The sequence below is a fragment of the Thermobia domestica genome, chromosome 10 (genome assembly GCF_964235325.1).
Source record: "Thermobia domestica chromosome 10, izTheDome1.hap1.1, whole genome shotgun sequence".
In the NCBI taxonomy this organism is placed as follows: Eukaryota; Metazoa; Arthropoda; class Insecta; order Zygentoma; family Lepismatidae; genus Thermobia; species Thermobia domestica.
In genome coordinates, this window is record NC_137463.1 from 105610499 (window position 1) to 105634931 (window position 24433).

Consider the following 24433-nt stretch of genomic DNA (forward strand, 5'->3'; position numbering starts at 1 on the left):
CATTTGGTATAATAGTATAGGACCCTAATATATATTACTATAAATTTGGGTGGTCCACCTCGTTCCCTTTTAGGGGTACCAAATTGCCAAAATTTTAGTACAACCACGTGTTTGGACTTTTGACCTAATTTATCGCCTTTGATGAGGTGTTATTATCCTATATGGTTTATATGGGCGTATACAGGGTTCATTACCTTTCATAAAACATGGGTATATTAATGCACCCCGGGAGAGGTACCTTGGCCCACCCCCTTAAATTTTGGAAATTGCCCAATTTAAACATTTGGTATAATAGTATAGGACCCTAATATATATTACTATAAACTCGTTCCCGTTTAGGGGTACAAAATTGCCAAAATATAAACGTAAGCAATACGTTGTACCACGTGTTTTCGTTTTTTTTTTACCTAATTTATTCCATTGGATGAAGTCCTATTACCTTATATCGTTATATGGTCACGTATGGGGATTCATTTCCTATCATAAGACATAGGTACATTTGTGCACCCCGTTTAAAATTTTTGGGAGGGGTACTTTGGCCCACCCCTTTAATTTTGGAAATTGCCCCTTTTACATGTTTGGTATTATAGTATAGGACCCTAATATAGATTAGTATAAATTTGGATGATTCACCTCGTTTCCTTTCATGGGTACGAAATTGCCAAATTTTAGTACAACCACGTGTTTGGTTTTGGCTCAATTTATCCCCTTGGATGAGGTCCTATTACCTTATATGGTTATATGGCCATGTATGTATTGGTCCATTTCCTATTATAAGACATGTGTACATTGATGCACCCGAGGGAGGGGATTCGGTATCATAGTACATGCCTCAACATGTATCATGATAAATTTGGATGGTCCATCTTGTTCCCTTCATGGGTAAAAAATTGCTAAAATATAAACATAAGCAATATGTTGTACCATGTGTTTGGTTTCTGGTCCAATTCTTCCCCTTTGATGATGTTCTATTACGTTATATGGTTATATGGACATGTATATGGGTTCATTTCCTATCATAAGACATGGGTACATTGACGCATACTTTAAAAATTTGGGAGGGGTATCTTGGCTCATCCACTCGGTTTTAGAAATTGTTTAATATAAGCATTTTGGTATCATAGTACAGGACCTCAATATGTACCACTATAAATTTGGATGGTCCACATCGTTCCCTTTCATGGGTAAAGAACTACCAAAAATCAAATTTTGGAGGTTATTGACCCCTATTTAGCACGTTATATGGTTTATTACCTTCATATGTTTATGTTTCCCTTTTAAATTTGGGAATTATCAAATAACAAAATTCGGTAAACGTTTTCTAGGACCCATTGGTTTCCCTCTTATGGCCAAATATTCAAAATTTAAAAGGTTATTGACCGGCTTTATTATTGAATAAGTACAGGATTTATTACTTTTTTCATAAGACACAGGTGTGTTTGTGTACCAATCTTAAATTTTGGGAGGGGGGTACATTTCTTATTGTCATATCAATAATTGGTAATTGTTTCTTAGAATTGGGGTGGTATCTCTTTCTTTGGGTAAATTATTGTCAAATATGAGTATGATCACGTGATCAGTTATTGACCTATGATGGGATTAGGAGCCCAGGACATTGGTACATTTAAACTTTATAGGATAAATTTGAGAATGCGTCATTGGTATTGATTATTACAGCCAAATATAAACGTAAGCAATACGATGTACCACGTGATTGACCTTGATGAGGTAGTGTACAGGGATACATAGCTAACCTTATTGAATCTTATGACTCATAGTCTTAAGGAAATACATGCTACAACACTGGCAAAGTTATTGTTGATGCAATTTGATTGGTGGATCACTATCTTTCGTGCAATCTGATTGGCTGATCACTATCTTTCGTGCAATCTGATTGGTTGCTGATGTTCAAATCTTTGCTGCATTCAGTTTTATTTTAACATTTAAAAAGTTTGAAACTTTGGTTTGACATTTTTTCGTTTGAAATTTTTCGTTTAAAAATTTTTGTTTCGAAATTTTTTGTTTCAAAATTTTGTTTGAATTTTTTTGTTTCAAAATTTTGTTTGAAAATATTTTGTTTAAAATTTTTTTGTCTGTAAATTTTTGTTTCAATTTTTTTTGTTTAAAATTTTTCGTTTCCAATTTTTTTTTCTGTTTCAAGATTTTTTGTTTGAAAAAATTTTTCGTTTCCAAATTTTGTTTCAAATTTTTGTTTGAAAGTTTTTGTTTTGAAAATTTTTTTGTTTGAAATTTTTTTTGTTGCAAAATTTTGTTTGAAAATTTTTTGTTTAAAATTTTTTCGTTTGAAATTTTTCGTTTCCAAATTTTTTGTTTAAAATTTTTTTTGTTTCGAATTTTTAAAGAACCGGAACTGGTTAGAACTAAAACCTCTGGCAACATTGTGATGCACGTCAGTACATGGGGTTGTACTTGAAATGAAAAAAACACTTCATTGAAATGGATCATTTTATTACACTCCACATACATCCATACCAGATAGTGGTTCTGGATATTGTCGATACAATGTATTTTGAACTTCGTGCACTAGTTTGTCTTTAGCATATAATTTTAATTCCAATTGAAGTCTTTTAAGGTCTATTGCGATATCAATTGGTGGAAACTCAATGTCCATTTGATCACAAATAAACTGTTTATCAATACAGGTATGCACCCACGAACGATGTTGACAACCATCACAATATCTAGATACATGTTGTACAATATGCATGACACATTTTTCAAAATAGTACTTTTTCAGGAATATACTTGTTTTGTTGCACACTTCCACTGCATGTTTCGCACACTGGAATACGCGCTGATGAATTTGTTCCATTCTGTTTGTGTTAGATACACCATGTTGCGAGGGACATGAAATGTACTCTTTTTACGTAACAGCACCATCTTCTCTTCGAACACCACTTCATGATTTGAGCCTAATGATTTGACTATGGTCACATTTAGCTCATCGTTCATTTGGTCGATTCGTGCCATTCTTCACAGGTCAGTTGTACACCAAATTGTTCTGCTTTGCCCAATCGAATCACTGGTTCAAATGTTCTAGCACTGATACCAATCATCACATGTTTTGTTTATTGGATAATAGCTTGCGAAGATGAATTCTTTATCGTTAGAAGTACACATCTTTCCTCCTGAAAAGCACTTGCTCAAATGATTTCACGGTATTGGTTGATTTATAGAACTACGGCTGACGTCATGTGCTGACGTTTGAATTCATGGTTTCATCACAGTTGCTGACCAACCACATTCATACAACTATGTCTGATGTGCTGATTCATGATTTCATGATTTTGCTGACGAATCTGGCTGTGTACTAAATTCAAATTGATGACTTCGACCCAAGAGTCTTTTATAGCATAAAGATACAGATCCAGTATTTAAGAAACGCAGCAGTTCTTCTTGTTTTGATGCTTCCATGGGTAAATATCTTGCTGGTAAAATTATATTCTTATCATTTTCAAGCTTCACTACGATTCTTAATCCAAACTCTGTAGGGATCATTTGGCTAGCTAAGATTCTATAAGGTACATTCTGTTGTAAATCAGTAATCTTGGTAAATGATTTCATCACATCACGCGTGTTTAGAAACTGCAGACAAGTAGCCATGATGACGTTACCACGAATACTAACTCGAACGATGATGCAAAACCGATGTCGTTGCATTATCATGTTCTGACGTGCACCACAATGTTGCCAGAGGTTTTAGTTCTAAACAGTTCCGGTTCTTTACTAATGAGTGCACAAACTTAAAAGATGTCAAACCAAAATTTTCCAAACAATAATTTCAAACAAAAAAGTTTACAAACAAATATTTCGAACAAAAATCTTTGAAACAAAATTTTGAAAAAAAAATTTTGAAACGGAAAAACTTGGAAACGAAAAAATTCAAACAAAAAATTTCAACAAAAAATTTTAAACAAAAAATTCAAACAAAATTTTGAAACAAAAAATTTCAAACAAAAAATTTGGAAACGAAAAATTTCAAACAAAAATTTTAAACAAAATTTTGATACAAAATTTTTTTAAATTTCAAACGAAAAATTTTTAAACAAAAAATTTTGAAACAAAAGTTGTCAAAGAAATTTCAAACAAAATTCTGAAACAAAAAATTCAAACAAAAATTTGAAAGCAAGAATTTTCAAGCAAAGTTTCAAACAAAAAATTCAAACTAAAAATTTTACGTTTCACGGTTAACCGTCAAACTTTATCCGGTTTTTTAACTATTCGATTAACAAATAAACGGTTTTCAAAAAAATTCAAACAAATTTGAAACAAGAGTTTTTAACAAAAACTTTCAAACAAAAAAATTTTACGTTTCACGGTTAACCGTCAAACTTTATCCGGTTTTTAACTATTCGATTAACAAATAAACGGTTTTGATCATATTTATCAGTGAGTGCAAAATGTTGAACGAAACCAAGATTTTTAAATGTTAAACAAAACTTAAAACTGAATGCAGCAAAGATTTAAACATCAGCAACCAATCAGATTGCACGAAAGATAGTGATCAGCCAATCAGATTGCACGAAAGATAGTGATCCACCAATCAAATTGCATCAACAATAACTTTGCCAGTGTTGTAGCATGTATTTCCTTAAGACTATGAGTCATAAGATTCAATAAGGTTAGCTATGTATCCCTGTACACTACCTCATCAAGGTCAATCACGTGGTACATCGTATTGCTTACGTTTATATTTGGCTGTAATAATCAATACCAATGACGCATTCTCAAATTATCCTATAAAGTTTAAATGTACCAATGTCCTGGGCTCCTAATCCCATCATAGGTCAATAACTGATCACGTGATCATACTCATATTTGACAATAATTTACCCAAAGAAAGAGATACCACCCAATTCTAAGAACAATTACCAATTATTGATATGACAATAAGAAATGTACCCCCTCCCAAAATTTAAGATTGGTACACAAACACACCTGTGTCTTATGAAAAAAGTAATAAATCCTGTACTTATTCAATAATAAAGCCGGTCAATAACCTTTAAATTTTGAATATTTGGCCATAAGAGGGAAACCAATGGGTCCTAGAAAACGTTTACCGAATTTTGTTATTTGATAATTCCCAAATTTAAAAGGGAACATAAACATATGAAGGTAATAAACCATATAACGTGCTAAATAGGGGTCAATAACCTCCAAAATTTGATTTTTGGTAGTTCTTTACCCATGAAAGGGAACGATGTGGACCATCCAAATTTATAGTGGTACATATTGAGGTCCTGTACTATGATACCAAATGCTTATATTAAACAATTTCTAAAACCGAGTGGATGAGCCAAGATACCCCTCCCAAATTTTTAAAGTATGCGTCAATGTACCCATGTCTTATGATAGGAAATGAACCCATATACATGTCCATATAACCATATAACGTAATAGAACATCATCAAAGGGGAAGAATTGGACCAGAAACCAAACACATGGTACAACATATTGCTTATGTTTATATTTTAGCAATTTTTTACCCATGAAAGGGAACAAGATGGACCATCCAAATTTATCATGATACATGTTGAGGCATGTACTATGATACCGAATCCCCTCCCTCGGGTGCATCAATGTACACATGTCTTATAATAGGAAATGGACCAATACATACATGGCCATATAACCATATAAGGTAATAGGACCTCATCCAAGGGGATAAATTGAGCCAAAACCAAACACGTGGTTGTACTAAAATTTGGCAATTTCGTACCCATGAAAGGAAACGAGGTGAATCATCCAAATTTATACTAATCTATATTAGGGTCCTATACTATAATACCAAACATGTAAAAGGGGCAATTTCCAAAATTAAAGGGGTGGGCCAAAGTACCCCTCCCAAAAATTTTAAACGGGGTGCACAAATGTACCTATGTCTTATGATAGGAAATGAATCCCCATACGTGACCATATAACGATATAAGGTAATAGGACTTCATCCAATGGAATAAATTAGGTAAAAAAAAACGAAACACGTGGTACAACGTATTGCTTACGTTTATATTTTGGCAATTTTGTACCCCTAAACGGGAACGAGTTTATAGTAATATATATTAGGGTCCTATACTATTATACCAAATGTTTAAATTGGGCAATTTCCAAAATTTAAGGGGTGGGCCAAGGTACCTCTCCCGGGGTGCATTAATATACCCATGTTTTATGAAAGGTAATGAACCCTGTATACGCCCATATAACCATATAGGATAATAACACCTCATCAAAGGCGATAAATTAGGTCAAAAGTCCAAACACGTGGTTGTACTAAAATTTTGGCAATTTGGTACCCCTAAAAGGGAACGAGGTGGACCACCCAAATTTATAGTAATATATATTAGGGTCCTATACTATTATACCAAATGTGTAAAATGGGCAATTTCTAAAATTGAAGGGGTGGGCCAAGGTACCCCTCCCAAATTTTTTCAAGGGGTGCACCAATATACCCATGTCTTATGATAGGAAATAGACCCCTATACATAACCATATAACTATATAATGTAGTAGGACCTCATCCAAGGGGATAAATGGGCCAAAAGAACAAACACGTGGTACAACGTATTGCTTACGTTTATATTTTTGACAATTTTATACCCCTAAAAGGGAACGAGGTGGACCATCCAAATTTATCATAATACATATTAGGGTCCTATACTATAATACCCAATGTTTAAATTGGTCAATTTCCAAAATTTAAGGGGTGGGCCAAGGTACCCCTCCCAAATTTTTCAAGGGGTGCATTAATGTACCCATGTCTTATGAAAGGTAATGGACACCTGTATACGCCCATATAACCATATAAGGTAATAGGACCTCATCAACGGGGATAAAATCGACCAAAATCCAAACACGTGGTACTACGTATTGCTTACGTTTATATTTTGGCAATTTTGTACCCCCTAAAAGGGAACGAGGTGGACCATCCAAATTTATCATAACACATATTAGGGTCCTGTACTATAATACCAAATGTTTAAATTGGGCAATTTCCAAAATTTAAGGGGTGGGCCAAGGTACCCCTCCCAAATTTTTCAATGGGTGCATTAATATACCTATGTCTTATGAAAGGGAATGGACCCCTGTATACGCTCATATAACTATATATGGTAATAACACCTCATCCAAGGGGATAAATTAGGTCAAAAACCTCCGAAATATGAATTTTTGGCAATTTTTTACCCATGAAAGGGAACGACATAGACCCCCAATACTGATAGAGGTACATACTATGGTCCTAGGCTACCACACCAAATTTTTAGATTTGGCAATTTCCAAAATTTAAGGGGTGGGCCAAGGTACCCCTCCAAAATTTTTCAAGGGGTGCACCAATGTACCCATGTCTTATGATAGATAATGGACCACTATACATGACCATATAACTATATAAGGTAATAGGACCACATCCAAGGAGATAAATTAGGTCGAAAACCAAACACGTGGTACAACGTATTGTTTACGTTTATATTTTTGGCAATTTTGTACCCCTAGAAGGAAACAAGGTGGACCGCCCAAATTTATAGTGATCCATATTAGGGTCCTATACTATAATACCAAATGTTGAAATTGGGCAATTTCCAAAATTTAAGGGGTGGGCCAAGGTACCCCTCCCAAATTTTTCAAGGGGTGCATTAATATACCCATGTCTTATGATAGGTAATGGACCCCTGTATACGCCCATATAACTATATAATGTAATAACACCTCATCAAAGGGGATAAATTAGGTCAAAAACCCCCAAAATTTGACTTTTTGGCAATTTTTTTACCCATAAAAGGGAACGACATAGACACCCAATACTAATAGAGGTACATACTATGGTCCTAGGCTACCATACCAAATTTTTAGATTTGGCAATTTCCGAAATTTAAGGGGGGTGGTCCTATGTACCCCTGCCAAAATTTAGGGGGTGGGCCAAGGTACCCCTGCCAAAATTTAGAGGGGGTGGTCCTAGGTACCCCTAGGTCATTGACCCTGGGCCAGGTCATTGACCTTTCACCCTGGTCGTAAAAGAGAGTGAGGATGAGTCATTCGGGCATACGGGGGGGCCTACTACTCCAGATCAGCTCTCCACACTATTATCCGGATAATTGAAAGGGGAACAGTGAATTAAAGGAATGAGGCTTATTTTAGCTCTTGTTCAACATTTTGGGTGACTAATCATCACTTAAAAGTACGAACTATTTTAAGGGACAGTGTTTATGACATTTGCTATTTGTAAATGAGAATACGTTGATGTCTTGCTTTGTCTACCTTGTTAAAGCAGAGAAGACCTCAGCTACTTTAACTGTAGTGCGTTTGCCAAGCCACATCTTTTACAAGACAGAAACGTCGCTTAACAGCCATCGTTTCATTCTTACACCACAGTCTATCGATGGCTGTAAAGCGACGTTCGATCAGTCTATTCTTTAGTAAACGAAAGCGAGGATATGCACAACGTAGATCCCTGAATTGTATGATAGGAATAAACACGTTTGCACAAATTGTGAGTTCAGTCCTTTCCATTATCATATGTTTCATTATCGTATCGATTTAATTTAAAAGTCGAGCAGAACAAAGCCTACCTCAGGTTGTATGAAAAGAAAAGCATTTTATTTTAATTTCTCAGATTTTCTACTAGCACAGTATAATAGACTACGTACTGTTTATTTTAAATAATAATAATAAGCATGTTAGGTTTTCGAAAATCGTTGGTAGGGGAACTGTTTTTATCCCTGTTTCGACACTGACCTCCTACTATCTTTTCACTTGCGCCATACTGTAAAGCACCCATTTTTCTAATACTTACAATTCAGTCTAGTGTCTAAGTGGCCTCAAACTTCGTTTCTATGAAGCAAATCTTTCTTATAAACACCAATTCTTTCAATCAAACATTGATATTAGAATAGGGTTGGCATTTGTCGCGGAAAATCGGGGACCGTCACGGAATCAAGATCTGCGTCCCGGCGTTCCGAAAATATTTCTCGGGACGCTTAAATGTCCCGGATTTCAGCGAAGAAGAAAGCAAGGGAATATTATAGTTTGTGTTTTTCACAGGATTAGGTATATATTTATTCTCTTAACAGAAATAAAGTAAAAAGTCAACGAAAGAAGTTCTTTGAAGATAACAAAGGCCGCTAGGAACATATTGCCAATGAATTAACCGTTCAAAAAAATGGACAACACGAACAAACAAAACGTGTATAAGGAAATATCATACCTTAAATGACCTAAAACAGACCCTAAAAGTCACAAACTATAACAGATCCTGAGAAAATTTTAAAAAATGCTTACCAGGGGGAGGGGGTAAATCATCTGCTTACGTTTGCTTAACTAAGGAGGAGAAGGTCTACTAAAATGACTAAAAATGTGATTACGTAATACTTGAACAACTCTATCTAATGGTAGAAAGTAAGCTAATATATAGCATTTCTTTTCATTTAAATCATTTCAAAGATTCTCGTAATTTAGTAGCGTTCCGGATTTTCACTTTTGAAATACGGCAATCCTATACTAAAACTTACTGAAACATGGAACAGAAATGGAGCAGACGACTTACAAACGATCAGGAAGAATGATGGGACTTTAATTTACTATTATATTTAGTTTCAGCTTTTGTATTTTGGATCCTTATGCAATACAGAGGTCATGAATAACAGAACCTACTATTACAAGTGGGCTCCGAACTAAGACAGCGATTGAATTCATTGCAGTTAGTGTATGCACTGACCATTATGATCCGAGATCAAACCTCAAAGTATAGACCGTTTCCTACCACACAATCTCACCTTCAAGAGAGCTGAGTTACAGGACCACTCCACTAGCCCTGGCTACTTTTGTATTGTACCGTAAACTGGGTATACTTTCGCCCATTTTATTTTTAAAATTCCCATTCTAATGTCTCCTACAATTAATGAGGTAATTAAATGACATTTTTCCTTGTTAAAATGCAATCCTTTGGCTTTCTTTTGAAAGCTTTAAATAATCAGTGTGACCAAGAATGATTATGTTAGTTCCAATTTTTTGATTCCATGCAAGATTTTTCATGATTGTGGTAACTTTAGTCCATTTATCAAAATGACTAATTAATACACGAAAGTGTTATTGCAACATTGTATTTAAGCAACAGAAGAGAAAAACAGGGTATGATGAACACATTGGTGAAATTATAAATGTTTTTACTCAATTTCAATCGAACGAGAAATATCGTTCAATGAAAATATTTGTATTCAACTTGGGTGAATATTCTACTTAGGTGAGTACAAAACGTCTATAAAAGAACGCTACAAATTTGTGAATACTTAAAATACCTGTATTAGAAACATAGGGGTGAAATAACTTTGTTCAATTTAGAGGCAAACAAAAATATCGTTCAATGAAAATATCTCTAAGTGGATGAATGCTTAACATTCAAAAATAAGAACACCATATTCTTCACTGCGGTAGAGTACTTTACCGGTACCACACTACTCAGTTTTAGAAACAACATTCTTGCAATTCAGGCACTGTATAACATTCTCTTTTAGAAGGTAGTGGGATGTTAATCTTCCTTATTACATTGTACCATCTGTATACCATTTCATCTTTAATATTGGGCCATTTCAAACACTTAGAAAGTATGGGCCAATATTGCCCCAGAAATTGAGCCAATGTTGCCCCACGCAATTAAACGCATAATAATTTGTGCGCAATTGGACAAACATTTAAGGCGTTAGCTTATCAATATTTGCTAATGAACAAGTTTTTATATTCTATTTACTTGTGCATTCAAGATGTGTCACTTTAATGCAATGAACAAAAGTTGTGGAACTTGAAATATACCTAATAAATGTTTACTTGGTAACAATTGTTCGCATCTTTCTTCCTACGTTCCGGAAACAAATTACTAGCGCCAATGTGTTCTCAATGTTGTAATATTTCCATCTACAACTTTTCTTACTGATAGAAACCATAATAACCATATAGGAAAAAATCTAATCTTTCTCTTCCTTTGGGCCAAAGTTGCCTTTAAAGGGCCAAAGTATACCCAGATCACGATGTCTTTGAGTTTTACGTCCTATGGTTATGTAGAAGACGATGAAAAAATGTTAAAAAGCTAAAAAGCTACGGTTTTTACTACAATTTTGTAACCAAACTGCTGAGAACCAGTTTCATTACACCACAGTTTAACATAGGATCGAAACCACAGATAATAACACTGAGAATTCAACAGAGATATAAATCTTCCTCTGCCAGACATTTATCATATTGCGAGAGCTATCTACTTTGAACGAAAATGAAAGATCTACATCGATGCTATTTAAAGGGTGGTTGAAAAATTACTTGAAATAACAATAGCTCAAAATTGTACTAAATTGATGAGAAAATTGTCTAGTGTAGGATGAGTGTTAAGAGACCATTTTCTACATCTATACATATGGCAGTTACTTTCTCGAAAATTTTACAATAATAACTAAAGAACAGGTTCCATCGGGATATTAACATAACGGAAATAACATACCAAGTCATTTACTTTGCAGAATGAAGCTTTAAAAAAAACCGACACATAAAGAGAGTCATCTCAACGTCATTATGTGGTGTGCCATTATGCCACAAGTTTTTATCCTTAATTTCTTTAGTGTCATGTGAATCGGGCATTAATTTTCTGTTATTCGTTTATTGAAGTTTAGAGTCCTTTTTGAGCACTGATATTATATGAGACAAGAATCCAGAGTTATAAGTGGAATCCAAACCACTCTACTCAGTGATGATTTCAGATTTGATCGGTATGGACTTTGAATAAAAGGGGGATGAAAGTAATACTGAGGAAATACTGGTTAGCAAGGTTGAGCTCGAACCCAGAAATGGCCCGGAGGAACATTTCGTAGCTCCGGAGGTGATCTCTCCCAGTCATCCTCTGAGCTCACTGACCCTAATGTGTTCAAACTTCAATGCACTCGCACTGGAATCGAACTGGGATCATGTACACCAAAGAAGCTCATGCTATCAACTAGACCAGAGAATAATTTCTTTTTAGCTTTGACGTCAATTTATATGTTCTCACCTTTCCCATTCCAAACAATAAATTTAATGGTGTATTTACATAACGTAATGTGATCACTAAATATTACTTTTAAGCTATATCTCTTTTTAAAAATGTTTTCATAAATGCCGTGACTTAGACAAACTAACATTGCATTTGAAATTTTGTAATTCAGACCAAAACTGAATAAACACAGATTCTTCTACTTACGAAGCAGAGAGAATAAAGAAAAATAAATTTAGACAATGATATTATAGTCCGTATATTAATAGAGGAAGATTTTCTTCCTTCTTTTCTTTTCGTAGTTCAGCATCAATTTTGACATTACTTCCGTAATTACTCTACGTAACTGTAAGAAAATGTGTGATAACATTTCAGAATACGATGAAATCAGAATTTTACACAATGAATTTCAGCTTTGTTTTTTAAAAAATAAATAAGCAAAAATAAACCAGGTCAACAAACAGATAAGTATACTAGCCTTGGAACATAATGAGCATAATGATGTATTTCCGCTCCAAGCAATACTTTCACAAATTTAACTTTTCAATGGTTTTTTTTTTTTTTTTTTTTTTTTTTTGTCTTACGGAAAGCTAAAACTTTGTAGTAATATTCGGTTCAAAAGCTATGTATACAGCTAGAAGCATTGTATTTTTGAAGATAAAATTTTCACACTTATTTCTATTGATATTTCAATTAGGCCTTTGTATAGAATGTAAGCCTCCACAATTGTAAAGATATAGATAGATAGATAGATAGATATAGGCATAGATATAGACATAGATATAGATATAGACATAGATATATAGATATAGATATAGATATAGACATAGATATAGATATAGATATATATATAGATATAGATACAGATATAGATATAGACATAGATATAGATATAGACATAGATATAGACATAGATATAGATATAGATATAGATAGAGATAGAGATATAAATATAGATATAGATATAGATATAGACAGTGGCGTATTTAGGGGGGTGGCTTCCGGGCTTAAGCCCCCCCCCGAAATCTTACTTAGTATAGTAAAGTAAATGAAATATCTTGCAGAATTTTCACATTTCCAGGCAAAGCCCCCCCCCCCGAAAGTAAGCAAAGCCCCTCCCGAAACAAAATCGTAAATACGCCACTGGATATAGATATAGATATAGATATGCATGACAGTTCTACAATATTATATTAGCATTTAACGGGAAAGTAATACCTATATCAATTTATACATTCCATTGAACTGAAACAAGTAATTTGTATGAATATAAATTCTCAAGTGTAGCTATCAAGAAAATAAACATAAAGGTAAAAATTGACGCTGTACGATAACCACACACACCTATCAAGATGAAGCCAATCCTGAAGTATACGTTTTTTTGATTTTTTATTATGATAGCACTAACATGACAGTCCACAGCATAATAATTAAATGAAATATAATTTAAAATTATGAACAACTGCTTAATTTTCTTGTTTTAACTATAATATTTTTGAAAGATTAGATCATAAATCACTCGAGATGAACAAAATGAGATGTTGGAGAGTAAATTCTCGTGTGTACTTTTCGAGAAAATCTACAAAGCCAAAGTTTTATAGCGTCAGAAAGTCTGTCGTTCGTTGGCATTTATAGTTGATGTAGATTGTTTGTTTACAAGACAAACAATAATAGATACAATTATGCTAGTTAACATTGTCTTTTGTTATATATACAGTGCATAAATAAATGACAATTTATTCCAGAAAAAAAAAACAAATAAGGATATATTTCAGAATCAATCACTGGTGGATCTAGCCCGGGGCCGGTAGGGCCTACTAAGAATTGCGTACACTAAGAATTGCGTACTTTCAATTAGAATCTACTATTTTCATAAAGATACTAGCTCACACACACAATTAATTATATTGTCAGGGATAGGCTATATGGTGTTCACTGGGCCAAACACTCCAAACAATAAAGATTCATCTTACACTGGAGAAATAGTTATGTTTCGCTTTTCATTATCATTTGACCATGAAACAAATGACGGAGAAATATACTAACCTCGTATACAAATGTGCGGTGTTGGGTTGTATAACTCGTTGAGATATGATGCTTTGCTTTTTTAAATTTTCAATACATATGCGTACTTCTAAAAAATGTAATAAAGGCATAACGTCCATTTTTTAAAAAAAATATTCAATTATAACTCAACAATCTTCACAAAATTTGCAATCGATCATTGAAAACGGCATCTTTCCAGAGCTTGTAGTTTTCGAGATATCATTGTTAAAAGAATTTGCCACAAACATATAAACTTTTCTTGACCACAAACATGTAAACGTAGCATTTTAATATATAGATAGGGCTGTAGAGGCACGCCGTATACCCTCTGCTTAATCTTAGTCGTTAGAGTTCACATTTTGCTTCAAATAGTATATTAATAATACTTTCTACTTTTGTTTTGTTTATATTTATTTGTGTAATCGGGCTATGACTCCAATGATAAAGTGATTATATCGCCTTTTTCTCTTATATTCTTAGCAGGTGTTCAAACATATGAGTCATGAAAAAAATCCGACACGACTTTTCCTGCTGTTCTTTGAAGTAAGTTGGTTCCTTCTCCATACCTCTAAACCCATTTATGTTATTAATAGCGTGATTTAAGTAAGACGTGTCACCAAGAAAACAGCTGAAATGCTTTTAGACTATAAAACAGTAATGTATTATTTATATTGTAATCGAATGTAATTAATACATACGATTTACATTGTTTATTAAAGTGCCTTCTATGTCTCTTATATCAATTATAGATTATCAAAAAACAGCGTATACCCTCTGAAAATTTTAGGACTACAGCACTGTATATAGATATTTCTTTTTTTTCTGCAAATGAATGTGTGCACGCTTTATGGTAGTTTTCGATTAGCTAATTCAGTGTCGTTACTTTTTGTACTTCATTTATATACCCTGGTAATTGTTACAGAATTTTTTTTTCAATGAAACTGTAATTCCTTTCAATTGACAATCGACGTTCTCATTCCAGTATTTCATCATTTTTGCCGAAACATTTAGGGAAGAATTCCTGCTATACAATTTTCTGGGGGGGGGGGCAATACTCTCCTAGAAAATTTCTGGGGGAACGCGTCCCCCTCATCCCCTTCTCCCGGCTGGCACGCCCACGAAGCCAAACTACATTTGGATTTTAAAGAGAAAGATTAAAGATATTCTTGATCTCCATCGAGCAATATTGAGAAGTTCGCGAAGAAGGCTCCTTCTGAATTTCCGTTACATTTCACAAAATATTTTTTACCCCAAAACAATCGAAATTAAAATTTCATTTTTTTTATATACAGAATAAAATTTGAAAAGTTTACAATTATTACTGGAAATTAATGCTGTCACCCATTTCGAACATTTTGAAAGCACATAGCTTCTAATGCATTGAAATTTCATTTGTTATCGATAGTATGAAATGTAAATAGTTGTAAATTTCTATAACTGTCCTTCAATTGGATTTGTATATAACCGAAGGCACTTTTGTCAAGTTTAACAAAACTAATATAAACCTCATGGGAAAAGCTTCTTTGAAAGGTCGAACATTGAAATTTGTGCCAACTTGGTTCCTTCCGTGGCTACACGTGGATCCAAACAAAATTAACGTCATTTTCTGTTTTACTGTATGGACATCTTGAAAACCAATTAAAAAAAAAAATCTTAACCATGGAAGAAGACGCTTTCTCTTCTGTAGGATTTTGCAACTGGAAGAAGGCTAAAGAGAAATTAAGTATACACGAAACTTCAGACTGCCATAAACTGACTGTACTGCGCTACACGCAGAGAAAAAATCCGATAGAAAACCAACTAAACAGACAAATTTTAGATGAACAACTCAAAGCTAGGAAATACCTTTTTTTTTTTTTTAAAAAAAAAATGTAATCTCAAGTATACGTTATCTTGCAAGACAAGGACTCGCATTTAGAGGACATGACTCCCGGTTCAGGAATTTATTTCAGTTGATGAGCCTTTGCTCTGAAGATTTTCCACAATTGAAGAGCCGGGTAAAGGGAAACATGAAGAGATGTAATTTCATGGATATTAAAATCCAGAACGAAATCTCGAAACCATGGGCCAAGAAATTGCTTTTCATATATGTAACAAAATCAAATCTCAAAACCCTCCTCTGTTCCCTATCGTGTCTGATGGTTCTCGTGATGTGAATGGCGAAGAACAATTAAGTATTTGTGCCAGGTGAGTTGATGAAGATCTCTGTTCTCATGAAGGTTTTCTTGTGTTCTACAGTACATCAAAAAACTACTGGTGAGTTTATAGCTTCAGTTATTCTGGATGAGATGGTGAGACTCCAGCTTCCCATTGCTCAACTCAGTGGACAAGTTTATGATGGCTCTGGAAATACGAGTGATGGTTCTGGAATTAGTGTTCCATTTATTATATGTAAACAGCAGCTTCTTGCCTTGTACGTACATTGTGGAGCTCACAGTACTAATCTTGTGATTAAGGGTGCCTGTAGTGCGTCAGAAGTAGTGAGAAACTCTTTGCAGTGGGTGCACGAACTATGAGTACCGGTACTGTTTTCGCAGTCACTTTCAGTGAGGTCATGATTTTCTACTTTAATCGAGGATAATGCTTGTGGTCTCGTCTTAAACATTGTAAACATTAGATCCTTGTGTCCCACTAGATGAATTTGTAGACTTAATCTAATAACGGGAGTTGTTTTACATTATGAAGAAATTCTCTCTACGTTAGAAAAGATTAAGACTGACGGAATTGTCAACACATCTTCAGGATCACAGCTGGGCTCTTGCGGCTTTTTGAAGAAGGATATGCGTTTCTTAGTCTCATATGGCTAGAGATATTATCAGAGGTTGGAGCAATTTAACAGGACACTTAAAGACCCAATTTCAGTGTCAAAATGGGAAACAATACAAATCATAAATGAAAACATGAACTTGAATAATATGCTTAATCACTGATCATAAGTTCATTGTACTGTCATGAAACCTACAAATGAACATCATCGCCCTGGAAATCCAATTAATTATAATAAATATTGCCAACAGTACCATAAATAGGATTTTTTGTGTCGTGTGTGTGTGTAAAGTATAAATTACTTTCTGATGCTTCATATATGTATTTATATATGCACCAGGGGCGCCTATGAAAGGTTTATGGCACAAGTGTAGCATTGTTATTTTAGGGAAGATATGAAGTAATCGAGCTTGTGCAGATGATTGTACAGTTACAAGAGAAGATGGATGGTTGGGCATTACGTCAGATCAGTCGGTACCAGGGGAGAAATTATTGCCCCCAAAAAGTTTTAAATCTGCATTTAAGACTCTTCAGCATACTTGATCCGAGTGACACTCCCGGACTCCCTTTTATTGTCGGGGGAGGGCAGTACGTACGTGTGAGTGGGCCCCCTAGAAAGTACTTTCGCCAGAGTTGCAGTACGGCCCTGACCCAAACAACATAAATTAACACTTTCAATTCGAAGCCCAAGTAGGCTAGCCATCACTCTCGGAATTGCTGGGAGTCTCCTGGAATCGAACTCATTCTCCTGCCTCCCGGACAAGCTTTGATATCTCCAGAAATTATGTGGTTTAATGCAATGAATGTTTTAGAATAGCCCTATGTTTTAATTTTGTATCTGAAGTTTAATTTTAATCTTAAGTTAATACTCTTTTGGTATGCATTGTCAAGTGGAGAAGTTTCATTAATGCGAAAACAAACCCACAGTTTTATTTTTAAGATTCATGAGCAATTGTTTAACTGAGACGGGGTGGAGGATAGGCAGATTAAACACATTGTTGCGGCTAAGCGTTTACGCAAGTGCTGCAGAAAACAAAAACAAAATTATTGTTTGTCGACGTCTCGAGACTTCTTTGTTTTCCTTTACCGGCTTTTGCTTCGTTGTATAGATTAGTTCATAGAATGCTACAGTGGGATTGTGTTATGCCAATGTTCATGTTGTTTACTAGTTATGGCCGATTCGGAGTAGCGAGAAAAGATGAGAAAGTATTAGGGGTCGTTCACATATGATGTAACGAGGAAGGGGGAAGAGGTTAGGCCTTGCGTAAGAATGACAAGGGGAGGAGGAGGTTTAAGCCTTCGTTACCTTGACGTAATGCTTTTTCTTTCTTTCTTTTTTGCTGTAATTTTATTTCTATTCTCAAATTTATATGCAATCTTTTAAACAAATAATTTTATTGTTTTCTTTTTTATATTAAAAAATAAAAAAATATTTCTATTTTTTGGAAAATTGCGAACATATATAGCCTATGTAAAATGAATCATGCAGAAGGGATTCGAAGACGCTACTAGACACTATACTGCCTGCTTGAATTTCTGTTTTGACTATCAACGCATTGCATTTATGGCGCACGAAGTTTTTCTAGAATTAGTTATTATTCTAGAGTTCCTACTCGTATCACTATGTCTGAGAAATGATTCAAAACTTTTTATTCAATCATTACCGAGTCTATTCTTCTAAGGTGTTTCGCATGAGAAACAGAATAAACTCTTTTTTGGTTAAATAATATTTTCCGCGACGGAACAATTCACGATTTGCAGAGTAAACTAAGATGTTAAGAACCGATTTAAATGATATTCATTTCGTACATTTTTTCTTCTTTGGATTCGAATTTCTCAGAGAAATCGAGTTTTTATTTGCATTCTGACACTTTAAGACAAGATTAATTTGAAAGGGGGAGAACTGAAATTCAAAGTCCAAAGAAAATGCTCAAAAGCTTGTTCACAAACGAGATGCCCCTGCTCCTCCTCGAGTGCAGCTGTGTCGGATCTGTAGTCGACAAGGAATATCACTGGTGAACTTCAAATATAGGAAGCATCCTGGATCCCAGAGAAGAAGTTGATGTCAGTTCTTTAGATCATACTTCACTTGCATCTTCCGGCAGCACTTACTCCTTTGAATCATCGGTGACCTAAAAGAATGGGTGCGATCTCCTTGGGAAAACGACAGTATGCAATTTCGAAGAATTAAAACTGGTTAATATGTGGTTAAAATATTATTAGGCTACGATAGTACCATTTTCTAATACAATGATTTGTTTTCGAAAAAACACTTCAAACTTATTCAAAATATAAACATTTTGCAATAAAAAGTTTTGTCATTATAATTAGTTTTTATTGAAATAACCCCCAAAGTAAGAAAAATTGGTTAAAAATAAAAATAAAAAAGCGTTACGTGACGAAGAGGGGGAAAAGATTCATCCTTCCGTTATGAAGTGTGAAAAAAGAGGAAAGGTGTAAAAATGTGTTAAAAATTGTGTTATTTAATATGTGATTGGCCCCTTATTTCATATTTAATGGCCCGTGGAAAAATACTAGCATGAAGTGGAATGTAGAACCTGTAGCCAAACATTTTTGATAAAGTTTGAGGGTGTTGATGTAGTTCTGCTAAGCACTAACGTTTAGAAAAGCAGAGAAGACAATATCACGTTTTTGGGAAGGCAAATTCTAAGGAGGGCGGTTTTATCAAGGCAGCAGAAATCATAGCCACGTATCACGGAGTTCAGCTCCATAGTTGTAGTTAGCCAGGATTGTATATACAAATAAGTCGTCTAGCGTTACGATTAGACTCCAATAACTCATACAAGAAAGATTAAATGTGGCCACACAAAAGAAGGCAGCATTGTGGAAAACGTATTTGTGCCATTAGCACAAGAACGGTTAATTCAGGAGTTACAAGAAGCGAAATTCTTTTCGGTAGCCACGGATTCTTCAAATGTTAGTAATCTGAAAATGTATGATTTAGTATTGCAATACTTTTCTAAGGAAAAAGGATAAAAATAGGTCTTCTGGACTTCTACGAAGACGCTGATGAAACAAAAGAAAGTATCAGCAAACAGACTGAGAAAGTAGCTCATAAAAATAATTTGGATTTGGCTAATATTTCTTCTTCTCCATGCTTCAATAAACTTCGGGAAAAATGTATTTGTGTGCGAAAAACTAAAAGTGCTCGATCCTAACTTGATCAAAACTAACTGCAAGTGCCATATATTGAATAATTGTGAGAAATATGGAATGAAATCTTTTTACTTTGATATGGAAATTCTTGTGCTGAAAGTGTTTAGTGAGTTTTCTGCTTATGCGAAAAGAACTTAAATCGTTTTTCGACTTTGTAACCAAAAATATAATGAAGTACTAAGGCATGTTCCAGCGAGATGGTTGTCCCTTCTGTCTGCCCTCGAAAATCTTTTTTTTCTGAATTGGCCAGTACATATATTTCTTATTTCTTATCACAAGGAGAAGTTGAATGTTCTACGATCACATGGGAATCATTTAAGAACGAAGAAAAAGCATATGCTAAATGATGTGTTTATTTCTCCAAAATATAATGCAAATATTCAATAAAAACATTAAAATCTTAGAATGTTAAAATATATACATGTATATATGGAGTGCAGAATTGCAAAAAGTCATGACAAAGTGAGGAGGAAACTGATTGAAAAAAATTGAAGACCAATATTTTGGTAAGTTAGTTATGTATAGAATGAAGACTGTAGAACATTGCAAGAAATACAAATTTCGTAACGAAGCTAACATTTTTGTGGGCAAATGCATCTCATATGTAGAGAAGTGGCACGATTTTGACAAATCTAGTTCTAAGTTCATGGGAATTCTATCTTTGAAACAGCCAGTTCAGTGGGGTGACTTGCCAAGCCTCTGTTAAAACAAAGTTTCGTGTTAATATGGATATGACGATTTTTCTTCAGTGAGACGTCTTTGTGTGAAGTTAGTGATAGAATAGACCCTAGATTTATATTGACTAGAATTTTTCAAGAAAGTTGCAGCTGAAGGATATGGAAGTGAATTTGTCCTCTCAGTTCCTATTTAGATAAAACTTGTGAGAGGCAGTTCAGTGTAATGAACCAATCATTTTCCAAAGAAAGGCGTAAAATGAATATGGAACTGTTGGAAGTTGAGCTTCAAATCTGTCAAAATTATACTATGACGTGCAGTAGATTCTATGAATATGTATTTTAGAATCAGAAGAATATATATATTGGAAACATATATGCTACTATAACCCCTAAATATGTATAGCTAGTATAGCTTTAATTAGAATAATTAAATAAAGTTTCAATTTACTTTTTTTTGTTGTTGTTGCACAGATATCTCCGGGAAACTTCCCGCTAGTGGAACTTGGGATACCTTTTCAGTGCAATGGACCATGCCTACTGTAGCTCGGTCATTACATACGAGTTTCTCAGATACCTTCAGTGGGTGGTGATAAAACTCATTCGGAATCGAGACTAAAAGAAAACATTATTTGCTTGACATCTACGATGAAAGTGTGAAGATGTTTATGCAACCCAAAACTCTTACATGTGTTGAAGTTTGCATACTAACGTTACTCACAAACAGATGTATTTGTATTATAACCAGGATATACAAAAATCACGCGTGTCCTGGAAGACTACGAAATTGAGAACTTGAACTCCCCCACCTCCTTGATGAAATTCTGTGTATGTCACTGCACCCAAATATCGATAAATGTATTAATCTTAGAATGTTTGAAGATTTAATTGTCATGTATTTCGCATGCATACTTTTTTTTTTAGTAGCTGAGACTTATCTTTTAAAAACACATTAAATTAGCCGGAAGCTGGAATTTGCATAGGTATAGGATACATAAGACCAGGAGCGAAAATGTTAATGAAGTTACTACTAATATTCATTGTTTTTAAATAACAACAGTTAAGATGTACAACAGTTTATTGTGAAAACAAACATAGTTACAAGTTGCTGTATGTTTTTTAAATACATTAGATGTACATCTAGTAGATCGGATGACCGAATAAGAAGCAATGTTGATAACACATCAGCCATCGTATTTCTAGTCAACGAAGACGAATTTCCAACACATCCTTGACTTGACGTTTGGCAAGACAAGTTGCTAGCACACTTATCGTTTGAAACCTGATCACCTAGAGAACCTTTCAGGGAGATTTTGTCCATATGTGAGAACGAGTATTATAACAGATCGATTCAATTTCACCTCAAAGGCAGATAACCATGAGCATGGACGGCGATTAGGGGGGGGGCAAGAGGGGGCAGTTGCCCCCCACTTTTTTGAAGTGACCACTTAACTCTTTCAAATTATATCATCTATTTTTCGGTGATAGGCTAGAATCTTCATTATTCGATTTAAAAAAGTACCAACAAAGCTTTTTACTTCTTTTTTTTTTTTTTTCAAGCCTGGAGGCATTGTAGAACACGTTACATATGCTTTCACGCCTTTCTGCGTCGAGACGTAGTGTGTGATGACGTCATAACTAAAAAAATTTTGTTATGACCTTTTATTACTTTTTTGCAGGGCTTACTTTTGCACCTAGAAGATTGAAATTTTGCACACACATTCAGTGCCCCCTTTAATATTTTCCAGATTCTTTTCTGGTTTCTGCGATAAAACAGACGATCCAGATGGCCAAAAAGGTAAAAAAAATATCTTTTTAACCAAGATCCCTTTTTTCGCGATTTTTTCTCCTCAGATACATGATGGAGACATGTAATGGTACCGTTTGAAAGGCTGTTCTGTTCTAAAAAGAATGATGTACGAACCATGATTCTAGTATAAATAGGGATGTCTCGGGGAATTTTTACCTGAGATCCTTTTTTATACGGGAATCTGGAGTATTGTAGAGATACTAGTTTTGGCGGGCTTACTTTTGCACCTAGAAGATTGAAATATTGCACATACATTTAGTACACCCCTTAGTATTTTTTAATTTGTTTCAGATTTCTGCGTTATAACAAGGGGGTACAGAGGGGCAAAAAAGTACAAAGAAAGAATATTTTTTAAACAAATAATCCATTTTTTCATGATCTTCCCACCTCAGGTACATGATGGAGACATGTGAGTGGTACCGTTGGAAAGTATGTTCTATTCTAAAGGGAATGATGTACGAACAATGATCATAGGATAAATAGGGATGTCTCAGGAAATTTTATATTACATCCGGGTCATCTGGGGCATTGTGGGAATTGGTAAACATTTTCCCGCACTTAGTTTTCAAGATAGAAGCTTGAAATTTTTTATACACATTTAGTACACCCCTTCGTATTTTTCAGTTGATTTTGAGATCTGTGCGTTAACAAAGGGAGTCCAGAGGGAATCAAAGTTTAAAAAAATCAGAAAAATCCAGCTTTCCCTCAAACTTTCCCGCCTTAGGGACATGATAGAAAAACGTAAATGGAACCGTTTGAAAGGTTGTTCTATTCTGAATAGAATGAGGTACTAACTATGATCCTAGGATAAATAGGGATGATGCCTAGCTGATTGACTGAAATTCAATAATTTACCTTTAAAAAGCCATAATTTAAAATGGTTAACGTATATAGTTTCATTTGAAAATGTAAAGTTTTTGCATATACTAGTTCATAGAAAAAAATGGTACCATATAATATTTGTCGTTGCGTAAGTGTGTATTGGTTATTTGTCTTCCCATGGAGTTAAGACAGCTACAGGAATTGCGTTTTAATTGCAATTCAAATTAATTAATATTATAATTGCGCCGTAGCATATGCTTGTAGTATTTACTGTCTTTCAGTTTCTAAGAGTAATAACATACATTTAATGGCAAGTGTGGAATTAAAAATGTAAGTTGTTCATTAATCCCCAGTTTCGATATAACTTCTACAAAACAAGCCTCATTATTCATTAATATGATTAATAATATCCTTTCTATTTATTTGTTTTATAATTATGTTATAAAATAATCTGATCACACAATTTTCCAAACAATTTTAAGATGTTCATGAGCAAGGAATCAAGGGTTAATACCTATGTGCGTTGCTCTTGTCAATTTACTTAATTAAATATGAAACACGATATACAGTATTTTCACTGAAAAAGATAGTATCCTATTAGTTATACAACCTTTCGTCAAACAAAGTGTTAGAAATAACCAGGAACACTAACATTCATATACACATATTCAGATCATATCTTGCCCCCCCACTTTTAACGTCCAATCGCCGCCACTGACCATGAGGACCCCAAAACGTATCCCTGTTTCCAATAGCTAAATATGAAATGATCGGTCAAAACTGGCTTGAAGTTCTCAGACCATCGGCAAAGATCCTATTAGATGACATGTAACGTAATTTCTATCTTGATGACTTCATCTGCATACGTACATGCAGGTTCATGCAACAGAAGCCGCAGTTATCAACAATCGTCCTAATTTCAGGATTTCCAACTCATGTATCCATATGCATTGCCTGGCTGAAATAAGTTATAGCCGCATTTTAAATTCAAATGGACTTACATTGTTCTATTAGATGGAACACACATCTGAGTGTTTCGTGATAATGAAGTCTTTAGTCCGGTTGTCGTGTTCTTGGTTGACCACATTGCAGATGATATGTATCGCAGCCCACAGG

General features: G+C 34.4%; 2 protein-coding genes across 4 annotated transcripts in view; one reads left to right on the top strand and one right to left on the bottom strand.

Annotated features, from left to right (window-relative positions):
* LOC145662736 (uncharacterized) overlaps nt 1-16584 on the top strand; it is a 27218-nt gene extending 10634 nt beyond the window's left edge. Inside the window, exon 5 of the mRNA XM_081728603.1 lies at nt 16307-16584. Within this exon, the coding sequence (XP_081584729.1) occupies nt 16307-16584 (278 nt within the window). The remainder of the gene's footprint in view (nt 1-16306) is intronic.
* Nucleotides 1-24433, bottom strand: part of LOC145662625 (lysosomal proton-coupled steroid conjugate and bile acid symporter SLC46A3-like) — a 122700-nt gene that overhangs the window by 67596 nt on the left and 30671 nt on the right. The gene's annotated exons all lie outside the window — the stretch shown is intronic.